Here is a 20584-nt window from a genome sequence, read left to right on the forward strand (position 1 = left end):
AGTAACTCAGGGTCCAGTAGCAGGANGAACACGTGTGTGCCTCCAGGCAGCAGAGTCAGGTTCCAGCAGTGGGCGTGGCAGGACGAATGAGCCGGTAGCTCCACCCCAGAGCAGGCAGGCTCCAGGCTGGGGGAAGGGAGGCCACAGGTCAGAACTTCAAGGTCATCCTCACCTAAAAGTCAATTCAAAGCTAGCCTGGGCTAGGGCTATGAAGATCCTGTCTCAAAGAAACGAAGACAAGCAAAATGTTTAACATTGAACAATACCAGATTACATTCACAGAATCCTTAGGCTACACCTGGAAGGTTCCTAACACTCAATCCTCAGAGCTACATGACTGGGTAAGTCTAATTATTTCCCACATTTTACAAACTAGCCCTTCCTCCCAAGATAATTGCTAAATCGGGATAAAATTAATAAATACAAATAAAATAAAATAAATTCAAAAGAGCATCTTGAAGGTAGTAGAGACCTAATAGCACACACACACACACACACACACACACACACACAAAGTTCCCAGAACAAGATCACGAAGACACTGGAAACCTGGGGGCAAGCCAACCTCTGGAGTGGCTTTGCTCTGACAGTTCCATATTTGGACATGTGGCTCAGGAATGAGCAGTACCTGTGAAGGGCAGGCCTTGCTAAACTTCCCCATGTCTGGCCTCGAAGCCCTAATGGGATGCATGCAGGATGTCAAGATAGCCCCATGATAGGCCAGTCACACACTGGCTGCCTCTTCCCTTCAGGTCTGTAAGAGCTTTGGGGAATCTCAACCTCTGAAATTTCCCTAGACTGCTCGTGAGACCTCAGTGTCTAACAAGAGCGGAAGGAAGTCCTAAGTAAAGACAGACAGCTTTTGGTCAGCCCTCACGTGACTCAAGGATAGCCAGACACTAAGAACAGAATCAGAGAGATGATAAACCACTGCCCACCTACCTGCTGCACCTTTGTGCAAAAGGCATTTATACCCTTCGTAGCCACATCCCAAAAGCACCGTCTCGGGAACATGGCTGCTCCTATAACCTTCTAATATCAGAGAGACTTTGCATAGTAAACTCAGCATGATTTCCTCCCCCACACCCCAGACCCTCAGAAGACCCACACCCCCACTCCCTTCTGTGGCTTCAAATGCTTCTCTATAAACTTCAATTCCCTGTTCCCCCTCCAAGCCTCATGGTGTGTGGACTCCACACCTACAGACAGAGCTAAATACTGTTCTTCTCCTGTGTATCTTTGTCGTGTCAGCCGCAGATGGTAGGAAGGTAGAAGGGAGCCACTCTACCTCCCTCATGGGAGTGAGAGGTTAATAGCTAATTGTCCAAGGAACCGGGGATGTGGAAGAATGACCAAACTGACAGAAAAAACAGCCTAATGTAATTTGCATGATGCAAAGGTCCAAGCGAGAACCTACTTAAAGTGTGTGATGCTTAGCTGACCACAGGGACCCCCGTTAAAACAAGCATGCAAAAACCAGCTTCCAAGACTTGCTCCTCACATAGAAACGCTAAGTATTGGAAATATCTGCAACCCAGCATAAAGGAAGGATAAATATGATCTGCCAGACCCTACCCTCAGAAGGACTTGGTTTTATACACACAGTGATGTGTCTACTGTACCCCAGAAGTAAACACAATTATTACATGTGGACCATGCTTTTAAGAAGAAAAGAAAGGCCCATAGAATACTTGCAGAGGTACCAAGATGAGCAGAGGGCCTAAGAAGCCTAAACCCTCCAACACAGTCCGTTAACATGTGGAATCAAAGCAAACAAACTCTAAGTCAGTTTATCTCAGAGTGGGTAAAACTCGACTTGACATATGTTTCAGAAGCATCAGTGCCTTGCTTCGGGGAGAGCTCACAGAAGCTAATCCAGATGTGCCCCACAAATGCCCCTCCAGTCCTATATTGCAGGTCTGCCCCAGAGCTGAGAAAATTGTAGCTTACCTGGGTGAGCAGGCTCGTGAGAGACAGCAGAATTCAGGGCCACGTTTACCTTCAAGTTGGCATGTACTTGAGCCTAGAAAAGTCAGCGAAACTCAAATTTGGGTGGCAGCAGGGAGCCTTGCTAAGCATGGCCACCTGGCTTAGAAGAAGCCATGTCTCTCGACTGACACCTGAGACAAAGCTGCTCTGGTTCACTGTGACTTCCTAAAGACTGAAGAAGTTCCTGGGTAGGGAGGGAGTAGACGGATCTAAGAGGGACTGACCAAGGTTGCTGGAACGCTCCCTTCTCATCTTCTTACTTCAGCTGCCCTGTCTACCCCCATGTTCCCAGACCTCATGTTGACCCTGGGAAGGTGGGGGGAAGGAAGCATTCTCTCTCTCTCTCTCTCTCTCTCTCTCTCTCTCTCTCTCTCTCCCCCTCCCTCCCTCCCTTCCCTCCATCCCTCCCTCTCCACTCTTTCTCTCACACACACAGTACTAGGATGAACTTGGAGAAAATCTCTAGTTCCAATTCTTCTCCTGAAACTGGCTTTTCACTGCAAGAGACCAGAAATGGAATTCTGTTTTACTATTCACTGAGCAAACAAAGGGGGAGTGATCGGGGCCAGGGTCTCACAACCCTTCACCTCAAAATCCAGTTAAAACAAAACAAACCCAATAATAATTAAAAAGCATAAAAATAGCATAAGAAAAAAATTTTTAAAAAACTTCTCAAAATGAAAGAATGTTTGCCACATCTGGTCTGGTTTGGCATCTGCAGAAAGACCCAGGCAACAGTGAGGACGGTTACCAACCTGTTGACAGGCGCGTTTCCAATTGAGCCGAGCAATAAAAGCCAGGAAGCACGCAGTCTGACAGACAGTGCAGATGATGATTCCTGACCACAGGCCTGCAGAGGGTGATATTTGACAGCTTAGCTCATGGAGACAATGGCCACACTAAGTCAGTACTGGTAGGTAATCAGGCAAGGTAGAGCTGCTAAGGCTACCTGACGGGATTCATGTCAGAGCAAAAGGTTCAGGAAATTATTTGGGCCCTTTCTGCTTATGGTAATTGGATATTAAGAAAAGGGCCAGTTGTAAGGAGATAGTTTCTCCAGAAAAACTGCTGCTTCATGATCCTTAAAAGAGATGAACTTTTTTTTTACCTATATGACCTATGCATGCATGTTCGTAAGTTTACATGTGTGTAGACACTTGAGAAGGCATGTGTAGGGAGGCTTGAGGCTGTCATCAGCTGTCTTCTTTAATTGTTCTCCACTACAATATTGAGGCAGGGTTTCTCTCCACCTTATGTCTTGAGGCAGCATCTCTCACTGAACCCAGAGCCCCATGTTATGAAAATCTGACTATATAGCTTGCTCTTCAGATTCCCTGACTTTGCCTTGACACAAGACCAGTCAGGACACACCTGAGCCACCCTCATCCCCCATGATCCTCTCCTACTCCTCTGCTTGCCTTTCAACTTTCTGCCAAGACACATGGGGCATGGGGGGGGCGGGGGGGACAGGACGGGTCGATTCCCTTATGTAACAGGATCCGAATACACAGACTTTGCAAACCAGTCAAATCCATAGAAGGGCTGAGGCTAAGCCTTGAGTTGTAATTCAAAGGCTTATCTTTACTCTGCTCTTTGGTGCTAGCTGCCCTCACATCTTATTTATCAGGAGTGGTCAGCAGGCTTTTCTCAGGAGTGAATCAGTAGCCACCTGCCAGATCTAGGATGGGGTAAGAAAAGCCTCTGGCTTCCTCCTTCAAACGAATGCCCAGTTTTCCCTAGAAACCACACTCTCATTCCAAACATTTTTTTTTTTTTTACAGAAATACCTGCCTAGCTCAGGCTGTAATTTGAGTAACAGACTTGATTTCCGCTGATGCCATAATCCCTACTAAAAGATGCAGGATGCTTATCAGAATTCTCTGGGCAGAGCCATAATTTACATGTTTGAAAAACCGTACAGGAAATTGATAGCCATTGTGATTAGTCAGTCTGCTTGTAAGAACCTGCAGCCTTCTGAGGCGCTGCTGGGAACCTCTTACCCGCTGTACACTCTAATGCTGGCACCAGGAAAGATAAAACCAACCTTACTGTATTTCTATTTAAGAGGCCATTAGAATGACTGAGTACAGGTCTCACGCATCCCTCACCTCCCTAGGGCCTCCACTCTTTCCCTCCAAGAATCCCCGGCTTCCTCTACTTTGCCCACAACAGATACACTTCATGAAATGAGTAAGTAGGCCAAATATAGACCTTGGGATATAGATGTATCTATATTTTAAAGTAGATTCCTTTCTAAAATTTTAACTCAGCTGGACATGGGAACACACACCTGTAATCCCAGCGCTTAGGAGGCTAAGGCAGGCTGATCCCATGTTCAAGACCTGCATAGACTACATGGGAAGACTCTAAAATAAAAACAACAACAAAACAAAGTTGGATGTAGCTGGACCTGATGGTGCATGCCTTGAATCCCTGAACTCAGGAGGCAGAGGCAGAATTCTCTGTGAGTTCTAGGTCAACCTAGTCTACATAGTGAGTTTCAGCACAGCCAAACTTATAATAAAACTTCTTTTTAAGTAAATTTCAGATGTATCACTGTATAAAATGATAACGTCACAAGGAGATAAATAAGCTAATTACCTTGGCCTAAATAGTCCATATTATAATCAAAACATTACTTTGTGCTCCATAAATGTTCATAATTGTGCTTGTCAATTAAATTAATATTAATATTATTTGTCAATTAAAATAATATTAATAAAAATATAAAAAAGACTACAAAATGTCTTCTTAGTATTTTGTACTGATTGCATGTTATCATAATAATAATTTGGAAATGTGTTAAATAAAAATACTACTCAAAATCCAGACTCCTCTGATGTTTCCACTGGCCTGCCATCAGCGTATCCAAGCCATGAACAACACCGGAAATTCGGCTAAATAACAGCCACACCTTCATGGCCACAGAACTCTGGCGATCTCCATCTTTGGATAACCCCAATATTTTTAATTAAAATATTATTGAACTTGAGAAAATGGAAGGACACAAGGTAAGACGTGAGACTGGAGGCCCTCAGCAGCTCTCAGCTGATTCCTGATCACCTCCAAGTCTGCCACACTGATGGATTCAAGTCACGCCCGAGTCAGTCAGTCCTTCACCCCAAAGACAACAGTTAGGCTTTCCTGTAACCATTTAGTCACAGCCAGTGAATTATCAATTATTATTTTAGAAACCAAAGCTGGATAATTATCTATCTCCCTACTTTTTTTTTTTTTCTCCTAAGATGAGCTCTGGTAATTTCAGAGCGCGTGAGTTCAGCTCTTTGATCCAAACACAGCAAGGCTATAACAGAGGAGTCTACCCCATAATCCTCTGCGCTACATCTCTCCACACGGCCCTCTGCAGAGATGTGTGAGGTACACAGGTGATAAATGGGGAGCAGAGGCTGAAGACTGGGACAAAGGTGACAAGGGGTCCACCCCAGCCTTGCCCTTTGTGCCGAGAACACAGGGTGCTGTTCTAGCAAGTTCTATGTCCAGTCCCAAGCATCCTAACGTGGGACTTCCCCGACTCACCTCGAACTCCCCCAGAGACTAGAGGAGGAAGGCCTCGGTACTCCAAGGCCCCCGGTAGAGGGCTCCCAGCACTGTGAGACCTCATTAGAGAAACAGGGCAAGATCTACATACAAGATGTTTCCCTGTGCCTCAGAGGTCCTGAATATTATGTCCTGTGACTAAGGACTGGCTGACTCAGGACGAGGAGAATAGAAATGGACCTTTCCTGTGCTCCCATGCTGACACGTGAGCAAGAGGGGAGTGGCCAGGCAGCTCTGCGATCCTGGTCACTTTTCATCCACTGTCTGCGCACTCAGTCTCTGACACGGGACAGGAGGAGTATGGGAAGCAGAGTGAGGTTTCCGTGTGCTTGCCCATCCTCCCTGGACCTGCGGGCAGCTGGCCTGCCTTCCCACAATGAGGCTTATCGGACAATGAGGCTTACCGATCACTCCCAGCTTGGCAGCAAACATCAGTGCGATCCCGATGGGGAGGCCGATGACATAATACCCGATGGCATTAACGATGGCTCCAACCTTCTGGTTTCCAGTGCCCCTCAGGATACCACCACAGGTACACTGTGGGCAGGTGACATCCATCAGCATAAACACAGCTGGTGCCTCTAAAGACCCCCCCCACACCTCCCAAACACAGAACGCCTCTCTGTGGTCCTTAGACTTGAACAAGACTCTGTGATAATGCTTTGCAGAAGCGACCCTGATAACCACCAACAGGAGCCCCTCTAGGTCACTCTAGCCTCTCTTCCCACTTGAAGTGTATCATCGTCAGAAGAAATAATTTATACAGACCATGGAAGTGTCTGGGCGGGGGGGGGGGGGACACCAGGCTCGGTACTCACAGCAAGACCTTCAAAGAGGTGGGACACAGCATAAATGGGGATCACTTGAGCCACCAAGGCCACGATATCCCTGTCAGGAAAACAAAGCACATGGTGATTAGTGAGAGAGGAAGGGCTGGGGAGATGGCTCACTGGTTAAGAGCATTTGTTCTTGTAGAGGACCAAGGTTCAGTTCCTAGCCCCATGTGGCAGCTTACAACTGTCAGGGACTTCAGTTTCAGTGGACCCAAGACCCTCTTCTTGGGTTCCAGACACACATGTAGCACACAGACACACATTCAGGCAAACAACCACACCCACCAAAAGGAAATAAAGAAAAGAAAAAGGAAACAAGAATCAGAGGGCATGAATCCCCAGGAGAGGAGGCCCCACGTGTACCCTAGCTCAACGAGGCTTGGGCTCTTCATCCAGTTGCCCTGGTGTATTCACATCAGCCAGCAGCCCAAGTGGGGACAAGTCTACCATTGTATGACACATATCAGAAACCAATTTTCTAATACATTTCATAGCTTTCAGAGGGGAAATGACATGTGATCCACTTACTCAATAAAAACCAGTGATATGCTCTAGTTCCCATCTGCCCACTTAAAACAAAGTTTAGATCACATGGCCACCTTCCTTTGAACCCGATTTCCGGGGCAGCTCCGGGATGCACATCTCAGGAGCTGACTGAATGATATGTTACAGAGTGTGCACTCATGAGCGCTCTGTACAGAGTGCTGCTCAGTGGCAGGGCATCTGTCTCACGTGCGTGAGGCCCTGTGTCTGCTCCTGGCACCACTGAACAATAACTTCTTCCCAGTCAACCAGATGGGGTAAGAGTAAAGGTCCCAGATATATTCCAGGGTTCTCACTGCTAGATCTGCTCTTAATGCTACAGGGCTCTGACGGAGAGGAAAAATGAAACTAGGAGAGACGCCCTGGGGAACACTGATTGGAGAGAGAGAGGGGGAAAGAAAAGGTCTGGCAATGGATATTTGCAGAGCAAATGAATAATGAACCGAGCATGGGATGGAGGGTCTCTTTCTTCCCTTAAACCAGCACGGGAACACAGATGTTTGTTAAAATGAGCTTTGAATGAGAAGGCTAAGCACACAGGTCTGATGACCACCGTCTCTCAGGTCACCCCATGTCTGCCCTGTCCCCAGAGATAACAAATCTTGCCATCCCTGTGTTTATCTGATGTTTATGAAAATACATATGAAAATACAAATGAATCTGAGGAGACCCCCCCCCCGGTGCCTCTCACACGTCTCCTCTGTGACACTCACTCTCTGGCTTGTTGTGCCTACAGGTGATATTCTCTCCTCCCTCCACTGAACTGGGGCTTTCCGTATGGCTCTCCTCAATCCCGGCTACTGAGATTTCATCTTGAGTTTTTATTTCTTTTCTTTCGTTCCTATTTTGGGGGCCATGGGGAGTGTCGATTGCAAGGCCTTATAGGTACACACTAAATGCATGCTCCCCCACTGAGACACACCCAGGCCGTGGACTTTCAAATAGATCATTAACTCAGGTTTGTAGCACTAAGGGTCAAACCCAGAGCTTCAAGTTTAGAAGGCACTGAGCTGAATCTCCGGCCCTAATATGGGCTTTTGAATCCGTTTTGTTGACTAAGAGTGACCTGATTTTCTTTGTGTGTGTGTGCAAACTATCAGCTTTGGGTGCTGCCTGGACACATTTTCTTCATAAGAAATGCAGAAGTGCTTTGGAATATTAACATCGTAACTACCTATATTTTAATGATTATAAAACATTTTCCCTTGAAATTTCTGGAATCAGAGATTTTTGGCATTTTAAAACAAGTTTCCCTTATTTGTTATAAGAAGGTCACTACATTTAGAGCTTCAGTTTTCATGAGGTAAATATTTATAGGGATTATTTCTTCTTCTGTGGTTTTGTTGTCTTTGTTTTTTTTCTTTTTATTGACACCAAGCTGACTTCAAACCTATTATCCTCCTGCCTCAGTCTCTTGACTGGGGAAATTATAGGCATGGGCCACTATGCCTGGCTATGTTCTTCTAGGTTTTCATTTTCTTTACAAAAAAAGATTGTGAGAAATAATCTCTTAAGATTTTTGAAAATAATCATGTTTAGTTGTTTTGGTGGTCGGTCTGTCTGTCTGCCTGTCTATCTGCCTATCTGTCTGTCTGCTGGTCTGTTGCAAAGTTTACCCTAGAAAAGACTGAAGATCTAAATGAAGTGATTTCCTTATGAGAAATAAAGGAATGCCCTTCTGGTGAGGGTCATAGAGCTGTCACTTGGACCACGTCCCTGGCTGGGGCTAGGGACAGAGGGAGGGGAGAAGGTAGGTAGGTAGAGCCTGGGGTGTGTCCATCTGCAGATGGATTCGGTTCCCCTCTTTCTTTGTGTTCTCCTCATGGTGATCAGCTGAGCTAGGATTTCTTCTGTGTCATTTACTCTGCCAGTTTGGGTTGGTCATGCCCACGGAATGACAGGGACATATTTTGAGAAACGTCTTATCCGATTATCCAATCACATAGCCACGGCATTGTGTGAACATCACAGAATGAGGTCACACAAACCTAGATAGTTTAGCCTGCTACTCAGAGAGGAGAGAGAGAGAGAGAGAGAGAGAGAGAGAGAATATAAACCTGTCTTTGACTGTTGCAGCCTGCTGTTCCTAGGGTCTGATAAACAAAAGACACGAAATAAAATCAAACAGGAGAAAGAACACTGAGATTGAAGGATGTGGTGCAGTCATGTGACATGTGACAAAGCTGCTTCAGGCATAGCAGGACACGCTGTGTGCCACAGCAAAGTTTTCATGCGCACCGAGAATAAAGGCTTAGGGGAGAGGGGGTGGGGGGCGAGGAGTAAATGTGATCAGAATATATTATAAACATAGATGAAAATGTAACAATTAAATTATTTTTAATTTGTTCATTATTATTTTATGTGCATGGGTGTGGCCTGCATGGATGTCTGTGCACCACATGTGTAACTGGTGTGCCTTTGGGGACCAGAAAAGAACAGCAGATCCCCTGGAATTGGACTTACAAATGCTGTATTGCTACTGAGAGTTCCCAAGGCCTCCGAAGAGCAGCCAGTGCTCTTAACTGCTAAGCCATCTCTCCGGCCCCTAAATGTGTTTTGTTTGTTAGTGTGTCCCAGAGTTCTTTATTTGAGACTGAAGTAAGTGGCATGGGATCAGAACCAAGAGCGTCACTGAGCTCCAGCTTCCTGCCAACCTCCTCCTCCCGCACTTTTAGCCCCACCCTTTGTGCTAGCAATCACTCCCCAGGAAAAGAAAAAAACCTAACCTGTCTTCTGGCAGCAAACTCTGCAGGCTGTCCCCCTACCTTCTCCCTGGGCAGTGAAAGCGCCTCAGTTTGAATAGATGGGAGAACCCAGAGCAGTGGCGGCGACTGGGGAGTTGAGCATGGTGAAGTGGAGACTCCCCCAGCCTGGGGTCCAGGAAGCAGAGGAAGGGATACAGGACCCCCAAAGAAAGGGGACTCTGTAGCCTTAAACTCCTCTCATTGGAAACTCAATGCTAGATGATTTGCCCTTCTGATAAATGTTACAGAACCATTCTGGACCACATCCTTCTCTAGCCAAGCTGCTCGGCCTTAACAGTGGTTCGCTGCGGGGTGAGCTTCGAGAACTGCAGGACCATGAAGCTCTCAGGTTTCTTCTCCCTTGCTTCTCAGTACTTTGCTCTTTCTCCTGGGCCTGCTCCAGGTTCTCTCCTTTGTGTATATCCTGAGGCTTCCTGTTGGCTTTCTCTGCCTACTCCTCCAGCAGGGAGTGAGGCCTAACCTTAGTTCTTGAAACTAAGCTGAGATCATCTGGCTGGAGACCATTAAAGACGCTCCCTAGGTTGACCCCACACTGGCCGTGGTGTACAGTAGCGTGACTCTCCTCTCCAGCTGCTGGGCGACTGCTCCAGTTCTTTCTGCAAAGGCTTTACACCCAGGACCCCTTCAGGAGGAGTGGGGCTCCGGCTTCTGCTTGTCTACTCTAACAGCCCTGACTGGGCAGTACAGAGCCAGCTCCTGTTTGGCCATCTTCTCCTCCATTTGGAGGTCTCCAGCACAACCTGGAACACGAGGCCCACATCAGCCTAAGTCCACAGTGTACCGCTCCTTCACAGAATTCATTTGGTGGGAAGCATAGGAAGTCTCTCTTACTTCTGAGCCTGGCCCAATCCCCAATCTGACTCCATGCCCATCCTTTGAGAAAGAGAAACATGAGAACTCTTTATGGTTGTCTTTCTCGCCCACTCGGAAGTGAGAGATCTAGACAGGATGATCTGGGGCTGGGAAATTGTCAGCCTACCTTCAAAAGAGAAGCAGATGAGGAAGAAACTGAGGCAGCTGTGTCTGGCCCAGTAGCTTTTTGAATACACGAAGAAAAAAAGCCAGTTTGCGATCTGTGGTTGCTAATAAAGTTTATCCCACAATAAGGAGGGTCTCTACAACATTTCTATATAGTGAGAACATCCGAGCTAACCTCCTTTAGGAAAACAAGATCCCTACAGAGGACAGCGTGAATTTGTTCATCTCTTCAGCCATCAGCCCAATGCCATGATTTTTAAGACAACTCACTGACAAGATTTTTAACTTCAATGTATGTGCCAAATATATTCTAAAACTCTAAAAACCAGACCGTGTGACAGATCTGAGACTCCAACATGACTCCAGTCACCATTGCCTGGGACCAACGTGCATTAGACTTCAGAAATATTGAGAGGTTGGAATATTTGTATAGACATTATGGGATATCTTGGGGAGGAGACATAAGTCTATACACAAAATTGACATCTGTTGCACATATTATTGGGGTGCACACCCCTATCCCTGAGCAGTCTTCTGTGGCCAACAGGCTCATGCCTGAAAACTAATTGCTGATAATTGTTTGGTGCAGCAGCTGCTGCAGAAGAAAAAAAACCAAAAAACATCCAGGCTGAATAAGAAGGGTAGCATCAGAGATCGGAGTCCTTCTAGAGCTCTGGAAATGATCAAAATGTTTCAACAAGTATCAGTGGAGACAGACACACACATCTGAATGTGAACTCCAGCAACTTTTGGAGGGTTCTGGGTTCTTCCCCTCCTCTCCAGATTTGACCACTCTTCTTCAGTTACTGCTGTTGTTGATCTTACTTTCATACCATCATTAAGCCCGTCCTAGCCTACACATTTGGGTTTCCAGTACAGGGGGCATTGGAATTCAGTGGAAAGGAAAGAGACAACTGCGTTCAGGATTCACCGAGATACACTCACCTGAGACAGACACCCCTAGGACATGAGGCTTCCTTGGCAGGGAGCTCAGATGAGCTAGCCTCCAGGACTCCACCTGCAACTGTAGGCAGAGGGGACTTGTTCTTCCCTCAGCCTCCAAAAGCCTCTACCACCAGGCTGCAGATGAGGACCTGATTGCTCCCACAACAGTTTGAGCCCCTAGATTCAAGGACACCCAGTGCCCCGTGGAGCTGCTGCCCTGGATATGTGCAGAGCTGCAACACAGCTCAGACCCACTCCTTGCTTTTGACCAGGGGCAGCTCTTGGTTGGCATCTTCCAGCTCTTGGGATCTCTGAGCTACACCACTTCTCAGAGCTCTATCGGCACTTGGCTAGCACCGATCTATTTCCATTCATTTTATCCTATTCATATTGTTAATACTGAACTGACACATGCATCTCTTGTTTGTAGTAAGCTGGTGCTAAAATAGTTTCAGACTTTGAAGGTTTTTTTGTTTTGTTTTTAAAAAATAAGGGGCTTAGGATGTCCAACCAACCTGCAGGCAAGAATTCTACCACTAAACTATCTATGCACACTCTGTCTGCAAATGTAACTGATAATATGAGAAAGACTAAAACAAAACAACAACAATAACAAAAAAAAACCCATGAGGGTTGGGGGGATGGCTCAAGTCTGATGACCTGAGTTCAGTCCACGTGGTAGAAGGAGAGCATTTCCTCCTGCAAATTATCCTCTGATCTCTCGATCTCTCTCTCTCTCTCTCTCTCTCTCTCTCACACACACACACACACACACACACTAAATATATTATAAAGAAGTTTATTATGTCCCTCCTAAGCAGATTACCATCACCTATTCCCATTAACTTGAGAATCAGATTATAAATTGTTTTCCCTATCTCTATAATCATGTCCTTCTCAAGGAATATCAGTAAGATTTCTCATCTTGCAAACGACTCAGAGCACCTCTCCAGGGCGCAGCTATTCCAGGGTGCTTCCCATCCTGATGAGACCATCCAATCTGTTTCTTTACCAGAGATCCCACGTGTAAAGAGAACCCCAGCACTCACCGATCGGTAGTGAAAATGTAGCCCACGAGATCCTTACAGCCTAGCAGCAGGACGCAGAAGGTCACAGCAAAGAGCTCTGGAGGTAAAGGGTCAGAAGAAATGTTACAGTGAACAGGGAGGTCACAGAAAGTGGGGTGTAGGTGCACCAGGAACCAGGGGTTCAGGTACCTGTGACTATCAAGGAAATAGCTGAGGACTTCTTGGCCTGGTCGATGTTTCCTGCACCCAAGGCATTTCCCACCCGGACATTGGCAGCCACACTGAAGCCTGAAGGGATCTGAAATGAGAGAAAACACAATAAAGCTTCACGTTGAGGCACCACAGACAGAACGGCCTGTGATTTACACCTCACTGGCAAAACATGGTTTCATGGGCTGTGAAGACAGACACTTCGCAACATCTCTTTGGCCTACTCCAGGCTGTAACCTGTATTTCCAAGTTAGGATTCTCAGAACAAATTAGGCTTTTCTGCAGAGTTTCTAGCATCCACCATGGAAGAGAGGACCCCATTTGTCCCCTGGGATATAGGGGACCAGGATACAAGATGGGCTGACCAGAGTCCACTCTAGTGTCTGTTCTGAAGGACAGAGAGATTTGATTTACCAAGAAGAAAAGTTACTAAAGAAAATGCCAGGAAGAGACATTGTCTTATAGGTCGGATGGGGTTCTGAAGCCAGGATTCCTGGGTCCACATTCTGGCACCTCTATCTATACTTATCACCCATGAGACACTACGCCAATTCCTTAACCTCTGATGTTTTATTTTATCTGTACAAAGATTCCAGTAACGGGAACATTACAGGGCTCACACAGCCACTGCTTAGAATATTGTGCCTCTCGGGTAGTGGATATTCACTAAAATTTCCCATTAATATCTGTACATTTGCCACTTGAGTCACTCATAATCATTTTTAAAAAGTTAATTACTTATTTGAGCATGTATGCTGCCTTACTGGTAGGGATCCCTAAGGCAAGGGTTAAAGACAATCTAATAACACAGATTGAGAAACTGAAGAAATGGGAGGTTAGCGTCCCACCTTCAAGGTCCCTACAGTGGCAAACAGATTTTCCAACCAACAGTTTCTCCATACGGAGGGACAGGAATATAACATGAAGAAAGATATCAGCTTTTTAATTAACATCCATATTATGTGTGACCTGGTATGGTGTCCTTAGGACACGACATCATGTCTTATAGATCCCCCTCAACAAAGGTGAGTCTGGATGTACTGAGAATGAAACAGCTATAATACTTTCAGGGGAAATGACACAGTTGAGAGAGACAAAGAAAGGTCAAGTAAGATTGTAATCCCAATTACAGGAAATTAATGATTAAAAGACTTTAACAGGACATGTCTCCTTTATGCCAGGGGGGAAAGTTACTGAGACTATATTAGAACAAGTAATGACAAACAGACAGGGAGTCCATAAACGTGATGTTGTGCACACATCTACAGATGTGGCACATCTGTAGAGAAGGTTTATATCCTTAACTGGAGAGAAATATGAATATTCTCTTCTGAGCTTGTAGTGGGCAGAGGACAAGATATGTAAAAAAACATATACATAGTTCTACATGGATCTATAGGCATTTATCTTAAAGATAAAAAGGTTAGGAAATCACATAAAGATATTTGTCCTAGGAGGCATCCTGGGGTGTTGCTGATCTTATTGAAAAATTATGAATTTAAATACTGGGCGGTGAGAGACTAACTTAAAGATAATGGGCTCATGGACTTCAGGCACTAATAAATGTACTTAACTAAATTTGCTAAAATATGAGATGTATAAACATGAGGTACAGATTTAAAATGTCTTCTACAAACAGTGAAAATAAAAATATATGCCCCCAAGTAGAGGGAGAGCATTGACCTGTCATGCTGGATCCCCAACAGTGCCAGAAAAAACAAAAAACAAACAAACCAAAAGCCAAGAAAGTGTATATACTCTGTATATTTTAAATATAAACAACAGATGGTAAAATGTCAGCTGAGTCCTTCTCCATACTATAAATACCCCTTCCTCTCCATTAAATTTTTTGCATTGTCCTGGGCATGAGCCTCAAGTATGCTAGGTATTCTCTACTACAGCCCGCCACCTTTGTCCCTTCTTTAGCTTTCTGTCTCAAGAGATGCATGCTATAAAATCTAGGCCTTCAGAATTTCAGGTTGGAGCTTTCTGTGAAACAAAGTGACAGAGAAGCCTCTAACAATGTATTTTCTAGCACGTCAGTCTCCTTCACTTTTAAGGGTGACCAACTTTTCTCTATGTGCATGCTCCAACTTTTCTCTGTGTGCATGCTCCATACTTGGCCCACCCATTCCTCCACCGACGGGCCAACACTCAGGCAATGCCCCTTACCTACAGCCAGTAAAGCCTCTGTAAGCATGGTGTACACATATCTGTCCACGTCCCTACTTTCCATTCTTCTAAGTGCACTACCCTCCCCACCTCCGGCCCCCGGCCTTTCCAGGAGATAACTGATATGCGTTCATCGGAACCCGCACATATCTGACCTTGGTAACCAGCTCTCCATTCCTTACCACTCCACCCACAGGGCACCAGGGCATTGGGACAAAGGAAAAGATTCTGACAGTGTGGAAACACAGTCAACTGCTTTACATCTGAATGGGGTCAGAGACAGAATTAGCAGATCTTTTGGGTTTCTGCCCACCCCTCCTGCTGCCTACTGGGATACCTGACCATATGGGTCAAAAAGGACCCTCTCCAGCTCCTAGAAGACATTGTGTGGGAGTAGGTCAAGGATCAAACCCAAGGCCTCATGGGTACTAGGTAAATGCTCTACCACTGAGCTATCCCTACCCCCTTTTATTATTTTCTCTCTTTTTTTTTTAAAGATTTGTTTATTTATTATATGTAAGTTACACTGTGGCTATCTTTAGACACTCCAGAAGATGGCGTCAGATCTTGTTAAGGATGGTTGTGAACCACCATGTGGTTGCTGGGATTTGAACTCAGGACGTTTGGAAGAGCAGTCAATGCTCTTAACCGCTGAGCCATCTCTCCAGCCCCCCACCCTTTTATTCTTTACTCTGAGATCTTAGTCCTTAGCGCAGTCCAGCCTTGAACTTGTGACTCTCTTGCTCCACTCTCTACCCAGCTGAAATTACATGTCCATACCTCAGGCCCCAGCTCTAGGGAAGCATTTTATGTCAGGAACCATCTCGGACAGCATTACTTAATGTCACCAGTGCCTTTTGCTCTTTGTAGGACTCTCAGGATAGAAAACAGGTCCCCTTTACCGTGGAGGGTCTTGAGCACTTACCATGTATACAATGATAGCCAATTCATAGGTGATGGACTGGGCTCCCAACTCCACCATGCCAAGGATACCTAGTAAAGATGGTCAGCTGATGCCTGGCCCCAGCCACAGGGTCCCCACCAGCCATCCATCTGCATACGTACCACTCAGGAAGCTGCCGACCTCATAGGCCCACCACTCTATGCACAGCATGAGCATGCTGGGGATAGCCAGTCGCAGGAAGGAGGCCCAGTCCTGCAGACACTCCCAGGACCACCCTGCAGGTGCAACAGATGGGTTTGCAACATGTCTGACCTTCAGGTAGAAGCCACGCTCAAAGGCTCAAAAGGTGGTCTTTACCTCCCCAGGTGGCTTGGTGTAGTCTTCTCCAGAGGATGTAGAGGAACAGGAAAATGGCCAGGGCAAACTGGGAGATGGTGTTGGCCAATGCTGAACCCCTGCGAAAACCAGCAGCTGTGGGTGAATACTGTGTTCCACCTTCTCCACCCTGGCCCAGTGAGTTGGGAAGCCATGTACCCTTCACGGTGCCCTCCTCCACTATAGGCCCTGAGGTTACTTCTGTTTAGGGCAGTAGCCCCTTCACTCTGACAGCACTTTCCAGAAGGCCACACCCACACCTGCTAAACTACCCTCTTTCCCTGGGAAAACCTAATGCAGTTCCCCCACTCCACCCCACCCTACTCCCCACCACTGCCCAAGAGGAAACTGGACTCACATCACCCCAAGATGCAGGTGATAGAGAAACAGATAGTTGGCCAGGGCGTTGACAAGGTTAGCTGCGATGCCCGTCATAATCTGAGGCAGAACGATGCCCTGGAACGAGGAGGTATGAGTGATGCTCACCTTTACATGTGAAAGCCCCAGGGGACTTGGGCATAACGGGAGCAGCCCCCTGAGGATACCACCCTGGCCTCTGACCTTCCCCTTCCCTCCTATCCCCTCCCCCTCCCCCTCCCCCCCCCCCCACCCCCTCCCCCCTCAGTCCTCCTCTTTGCTGTGAGTAAAGGTTGGAGAAAGCTCTGGCCACCAGTGGGTAGGAAGTGAGAAGGCAGCAGAGAGGCAAGAAAAGCCGGGACCCACTCTGCTGTGTGCAAGTGTGGCAGAGATAGTAAGGGGGAAGGCGGCATGTGCAAGAGGTTGGGGGTAAATGATCCTCTCTCAGCCAAAACTGGAATGCAGAGTCTGGATCAAAGACCTTGTGAGACAGTATTTCCTTCTGGTATTTAAAAGTACCGGCTGCTCTTCCAGAAGGTGCAGGTTCAATTCCCAACACCCTCATTGCAGCTCATAACCATCTGTTACCTCCAGGCAGGTGGTCCTGGCTTGTACAAGGAAGAAGGGTAAGCCTTGAGAGCAACCAGCGAGCACCATTCCTCCTGGTTCCTACTCCACTTCTGCCTGTGTTCGTTCCACTGACTTCCCTCAGTGATAAACTGTCATTAGGGCTTATAAGCCAGATAAACCCTTTCCTCCTCCAGTTTCATTTTAATCAGGATTCTATCACAACTGAGAATAACTAGAACACCTTGTCTCCAAATAGAAAAAAAAAAAAATCCAAAAAAACTCAGAGGAAATGGGGCCTTTTTTAGTGATCAAGTATCTCCCCTGAGCAACAAGGCCCTGGGCTTCAACACTGAAGAAAAAAATTAAGTAGAAAAAGGAAAATAATATTTAGGGCATTGTCTTAAAATTGCATTGGAGTGAGGACTTCACAGCCTGCCCTCACATGCATCGGAGGGTGAAACCCAGGAACTGTGGTGCACGCGGAGCGGGGACGCCAGCCTCTCGCTTCTCCACAGAGGTATCAGCCCCGACCTCTTTGGGAGCTGTGGGTGCACACGGAGCGAGGACGCCAGCCTCTAACGGGGACGCCAGCCTCTTGCTTCTCCACAGAGGTATCAGCCCCGACCTCTTTGGATGCTGCTTTCTCACTGAGATCCTGATATGAGAATCATAGGCCATCCGAAATTTGGCTTTGGGAAAAGAAACAAAACCACTCTACTCTTACCTAGATCAACAGCACCTGGGCTGGGAGTATAGCTCAGTTTGTAAAATGATGTTAGCCTCACATTCCCAAGGGCCTGACTCCCATCCCCAGCACTTAAAAAAAAAAAAAAAAAAAAAAAAGAGGCCCTCAACACAGCTTTGTGGTCTCCAAATGGAGAGGCCCTGGCAACTCCCCCCTCATGCAGGGCCTTGCTGTGCTCTGGGCCTGCAAACCAAGGCTTTCTTACCTAGTCATAACCATCGATAAACTACTTTTATAAGGCAGGACTTCACTATATAACCCAGGTTGAATCTGAACTCATAATCCCCCTGCCTCTGTGTCCTGAATGCTAGGATTGCAGGCATGCACCATCACTCCTGGCTACTTCGCATCTCCTCCTGGTCTGGTGAGACACCCCAACACCACTGGGCCCTCGATGCATGAATAAATGAACGAAACTCAACTGCAGCTTTGTCCCTGGCTGTCTCCAGGTGACAGGACCAAGACTAAAGTGTGACAGTTCTCCTGAGCTCCATGGTCATCGGGAGAGTGAGCTCCTGGTGACTTCCTGTAAGGGAGTCTGCAATCAGCTTCACATCTCAGGTATGGAAAAGCAGCCAGACTGCATTTGAGGGGCCCAGGGTAAGCAGAGAATAAGAGACCTGGTAAATAAGATGCTACTGAAGTGACAAGAGTGAATTCAGAAGCCCAGTAGGAAATGACCTAATGACAGCTGCCTTGTCTGATGACCTGAGTTCAATCCTAGGACCCACGTGGTAGAAGGAGAAAACTGACTCCCACAAATTGTCCTCTGACCTACACATACGTGCTGTGGCATGCACATTCACACACTCGTACATGTACACACACACGATAGGTAGATAGATAGATAGATAGATAGATAGATAGATAGATAGATAACTTTCAACAGAAAGAAAATGACAGACGAGACCCACAGGACCAGGTGACTGACCAAACAGGAACGTGAAAGAAAAGATAAAGCCAAGGGACAACAGCCTGTGAGAGACAGAGTAAAGGGAAACAGAGGCCACCAGCTATACAGTGTGGAGGGGGCGGCAGGCCAAGTTGAGTGACATATTCCCCATTGCCTCAAGGCAGCTATGGAAGCCATGCAGCTATTATAGATGACAACTGGAGACATGCAGGAGCAGCTGCCTTTCTCAAGGCCAAAGGAGGTCTAGAGCTGTCCCCTTCCTTGCCTAGGTCCTCTCAACCTGTGCCTACAGATCTTAGTGTTTCCTGTCTTTCCTCTGTTCCTTCCTAACCTCTGCCCTCTTCCAGAGGAAGATGTCCCCCCAATCAAGCAGTATGCTTATGCTAAAACACTGCTGCCTCCCCCAAAGCCCACCACCCTCCCAGTCTACAGAGCCCACCCATCATCGTGTGTCCTGCTCCTGCTAGGCAGTTCTTTCCTCCTATTAGATCACTGTCGGCCCACCCTTTTCATAACTCTCATCTCTGACCCCCAAACTGGTTTGTTTTCTACCAACCCAATGCCCGGTAGATATACCACACACTCTAGCAGACCAGCCAGCCCACTCCTCTCAGGCCGTTGTGAGCTGTGTCTTCTCAGCTGTAGCAGCCTGGCTCTGCTCAGCACTCCTGCCTGGGGACTGGTGTCTGACATTTGCCATCTGGGAAGACTCCAGAGCCCCACTAGCCCACCATAATTCAGGTCCCAGTCCCAGCTCCTCTCAGTTACAATGCTCTAACTATAGGTCCTTCCGTCAGCCTCAGCTACTAGAGAATGTCATGTTCACACTCTCTGTCCCTCCTCCATCCATGAGATAAAAAGGTCACCACACTGTCGGGAGACAGAAAGACAAGCAGGAGCCACTGTGACATGTTGCAGATTGTACTTGGTTCATGCAAGGATCTAGACGGAGAAGAGACACCCTGGAGAACAGTTAGAAATGCTGTGCCCACCACCTGTATTCAACTAGTACAAGTTCTTAGCTCTAGTCATAATCAAGTATGATACCTTACGAGGATCCAGTAAATGGGGACCATTCCTGCCACTCTCTACCCTCTCCCATGCCTCCTTGTCACACACACTAGAGAAAGCCTGCCTATGTGACAGGAATGTGTGACCCAGTTCCTCCTTTACCTCGGTTTTTCTAGAAAGAAGTCCACAGTCCTATATCATACACTGTCCTCATAAACCCACCCACACCAAGCAGGGCTACCATTCCCAGGACCTTTGGCAAACATTGCTGTTTGCCAGGTATGAAGTCTTGACCATTCTCTGTTCTCAATACAATTTGAGATTTTACATCCACTGCCCCAGAAAGTAGCAGCCCTTAGATGAACTGAGAAGAGGTGTGGACTCCCTAGACCCAGCCAAGCAACTCTGACCCTCAGCCCTTTAGACAGCAGACAGGACTGTCCCACCACTAAAGAGCCAAAGAACACAGACATGCTCACCTTCACATGGCCAATGGCAATATTTCTGAGTGGGAACCAGATACAAATTTTCAGAGCCAAAAATAATGCTTCATTCGATCCTTGATGTCACTTAAGAAATCTCCCCACAGCAAAGCCCTATGTGTACAGCCCTGAAAGCCTCTTTCAGTGGCTCTCACAGGCAAGTTCCCTCCACCCTGATCTCCCAGATTCTCTCGGCCCCCTAAAGG

The 20584-nt window shown here is 46.8% G+C and overlaps 1 protein-coding gene across 4 annotated transcripts in view; it reads right to left on the bottom strand.

The window, feature by feature from the left end:
* LOC110305151 (multidrug and toxin extrusion protein 1) overlaps nt 1-20584 on the bottom strand; it is a 34700-nt gene that overhangs the window by 3725 nt on the left and 10391 nt on the right. The window contains exons 7-18 of one of the 4 annotated variants that reach the window (XM_021176955.2): nt 16659-16756; nt 16283-16380; nt 16087-16200; nt 15947-16014; nt 12829-12937; nt 12661-12736; nt 6366-6435; nt 5952-6084; nt 2745-2839; nt 1951-2023; nt 943-1032; nt 179-217 (exon numbers count right to left, since the gene is read on the bottom strand). In XM_021176955.2, the coding sequence (XP_021032614.1) occupies nt 207-217; nt 943-1032; nt 1951-2023; nt 2745-2839; nt 5952-6084; nt 6366-6435; nt 12661-12736; nt 12829-12937; nt 15947-16014; nt 16087-16200; nt 16283-16380; nt 16659-16756 (1035 nt within the window). In that variant the 3' untranslated portion in view covers nt 179-206. The other 3 variants (XM_021176956.2, XM_021176954.2, XM_021176953.2) reach the window with 3 other exon arrangements.

This window comes from Mus caroli, chromosome 11 (genome assembly GCF_900094665.2).
Source record: "Mus caroli chromosome 11, CAROLI_EIJ_v1.1, whole genome shotgun sequence".
NCBI lineage: Eukaryota > Metazoa > Chordata > Mammalia > Rodentia > Muridae > Mus > Mus caroli.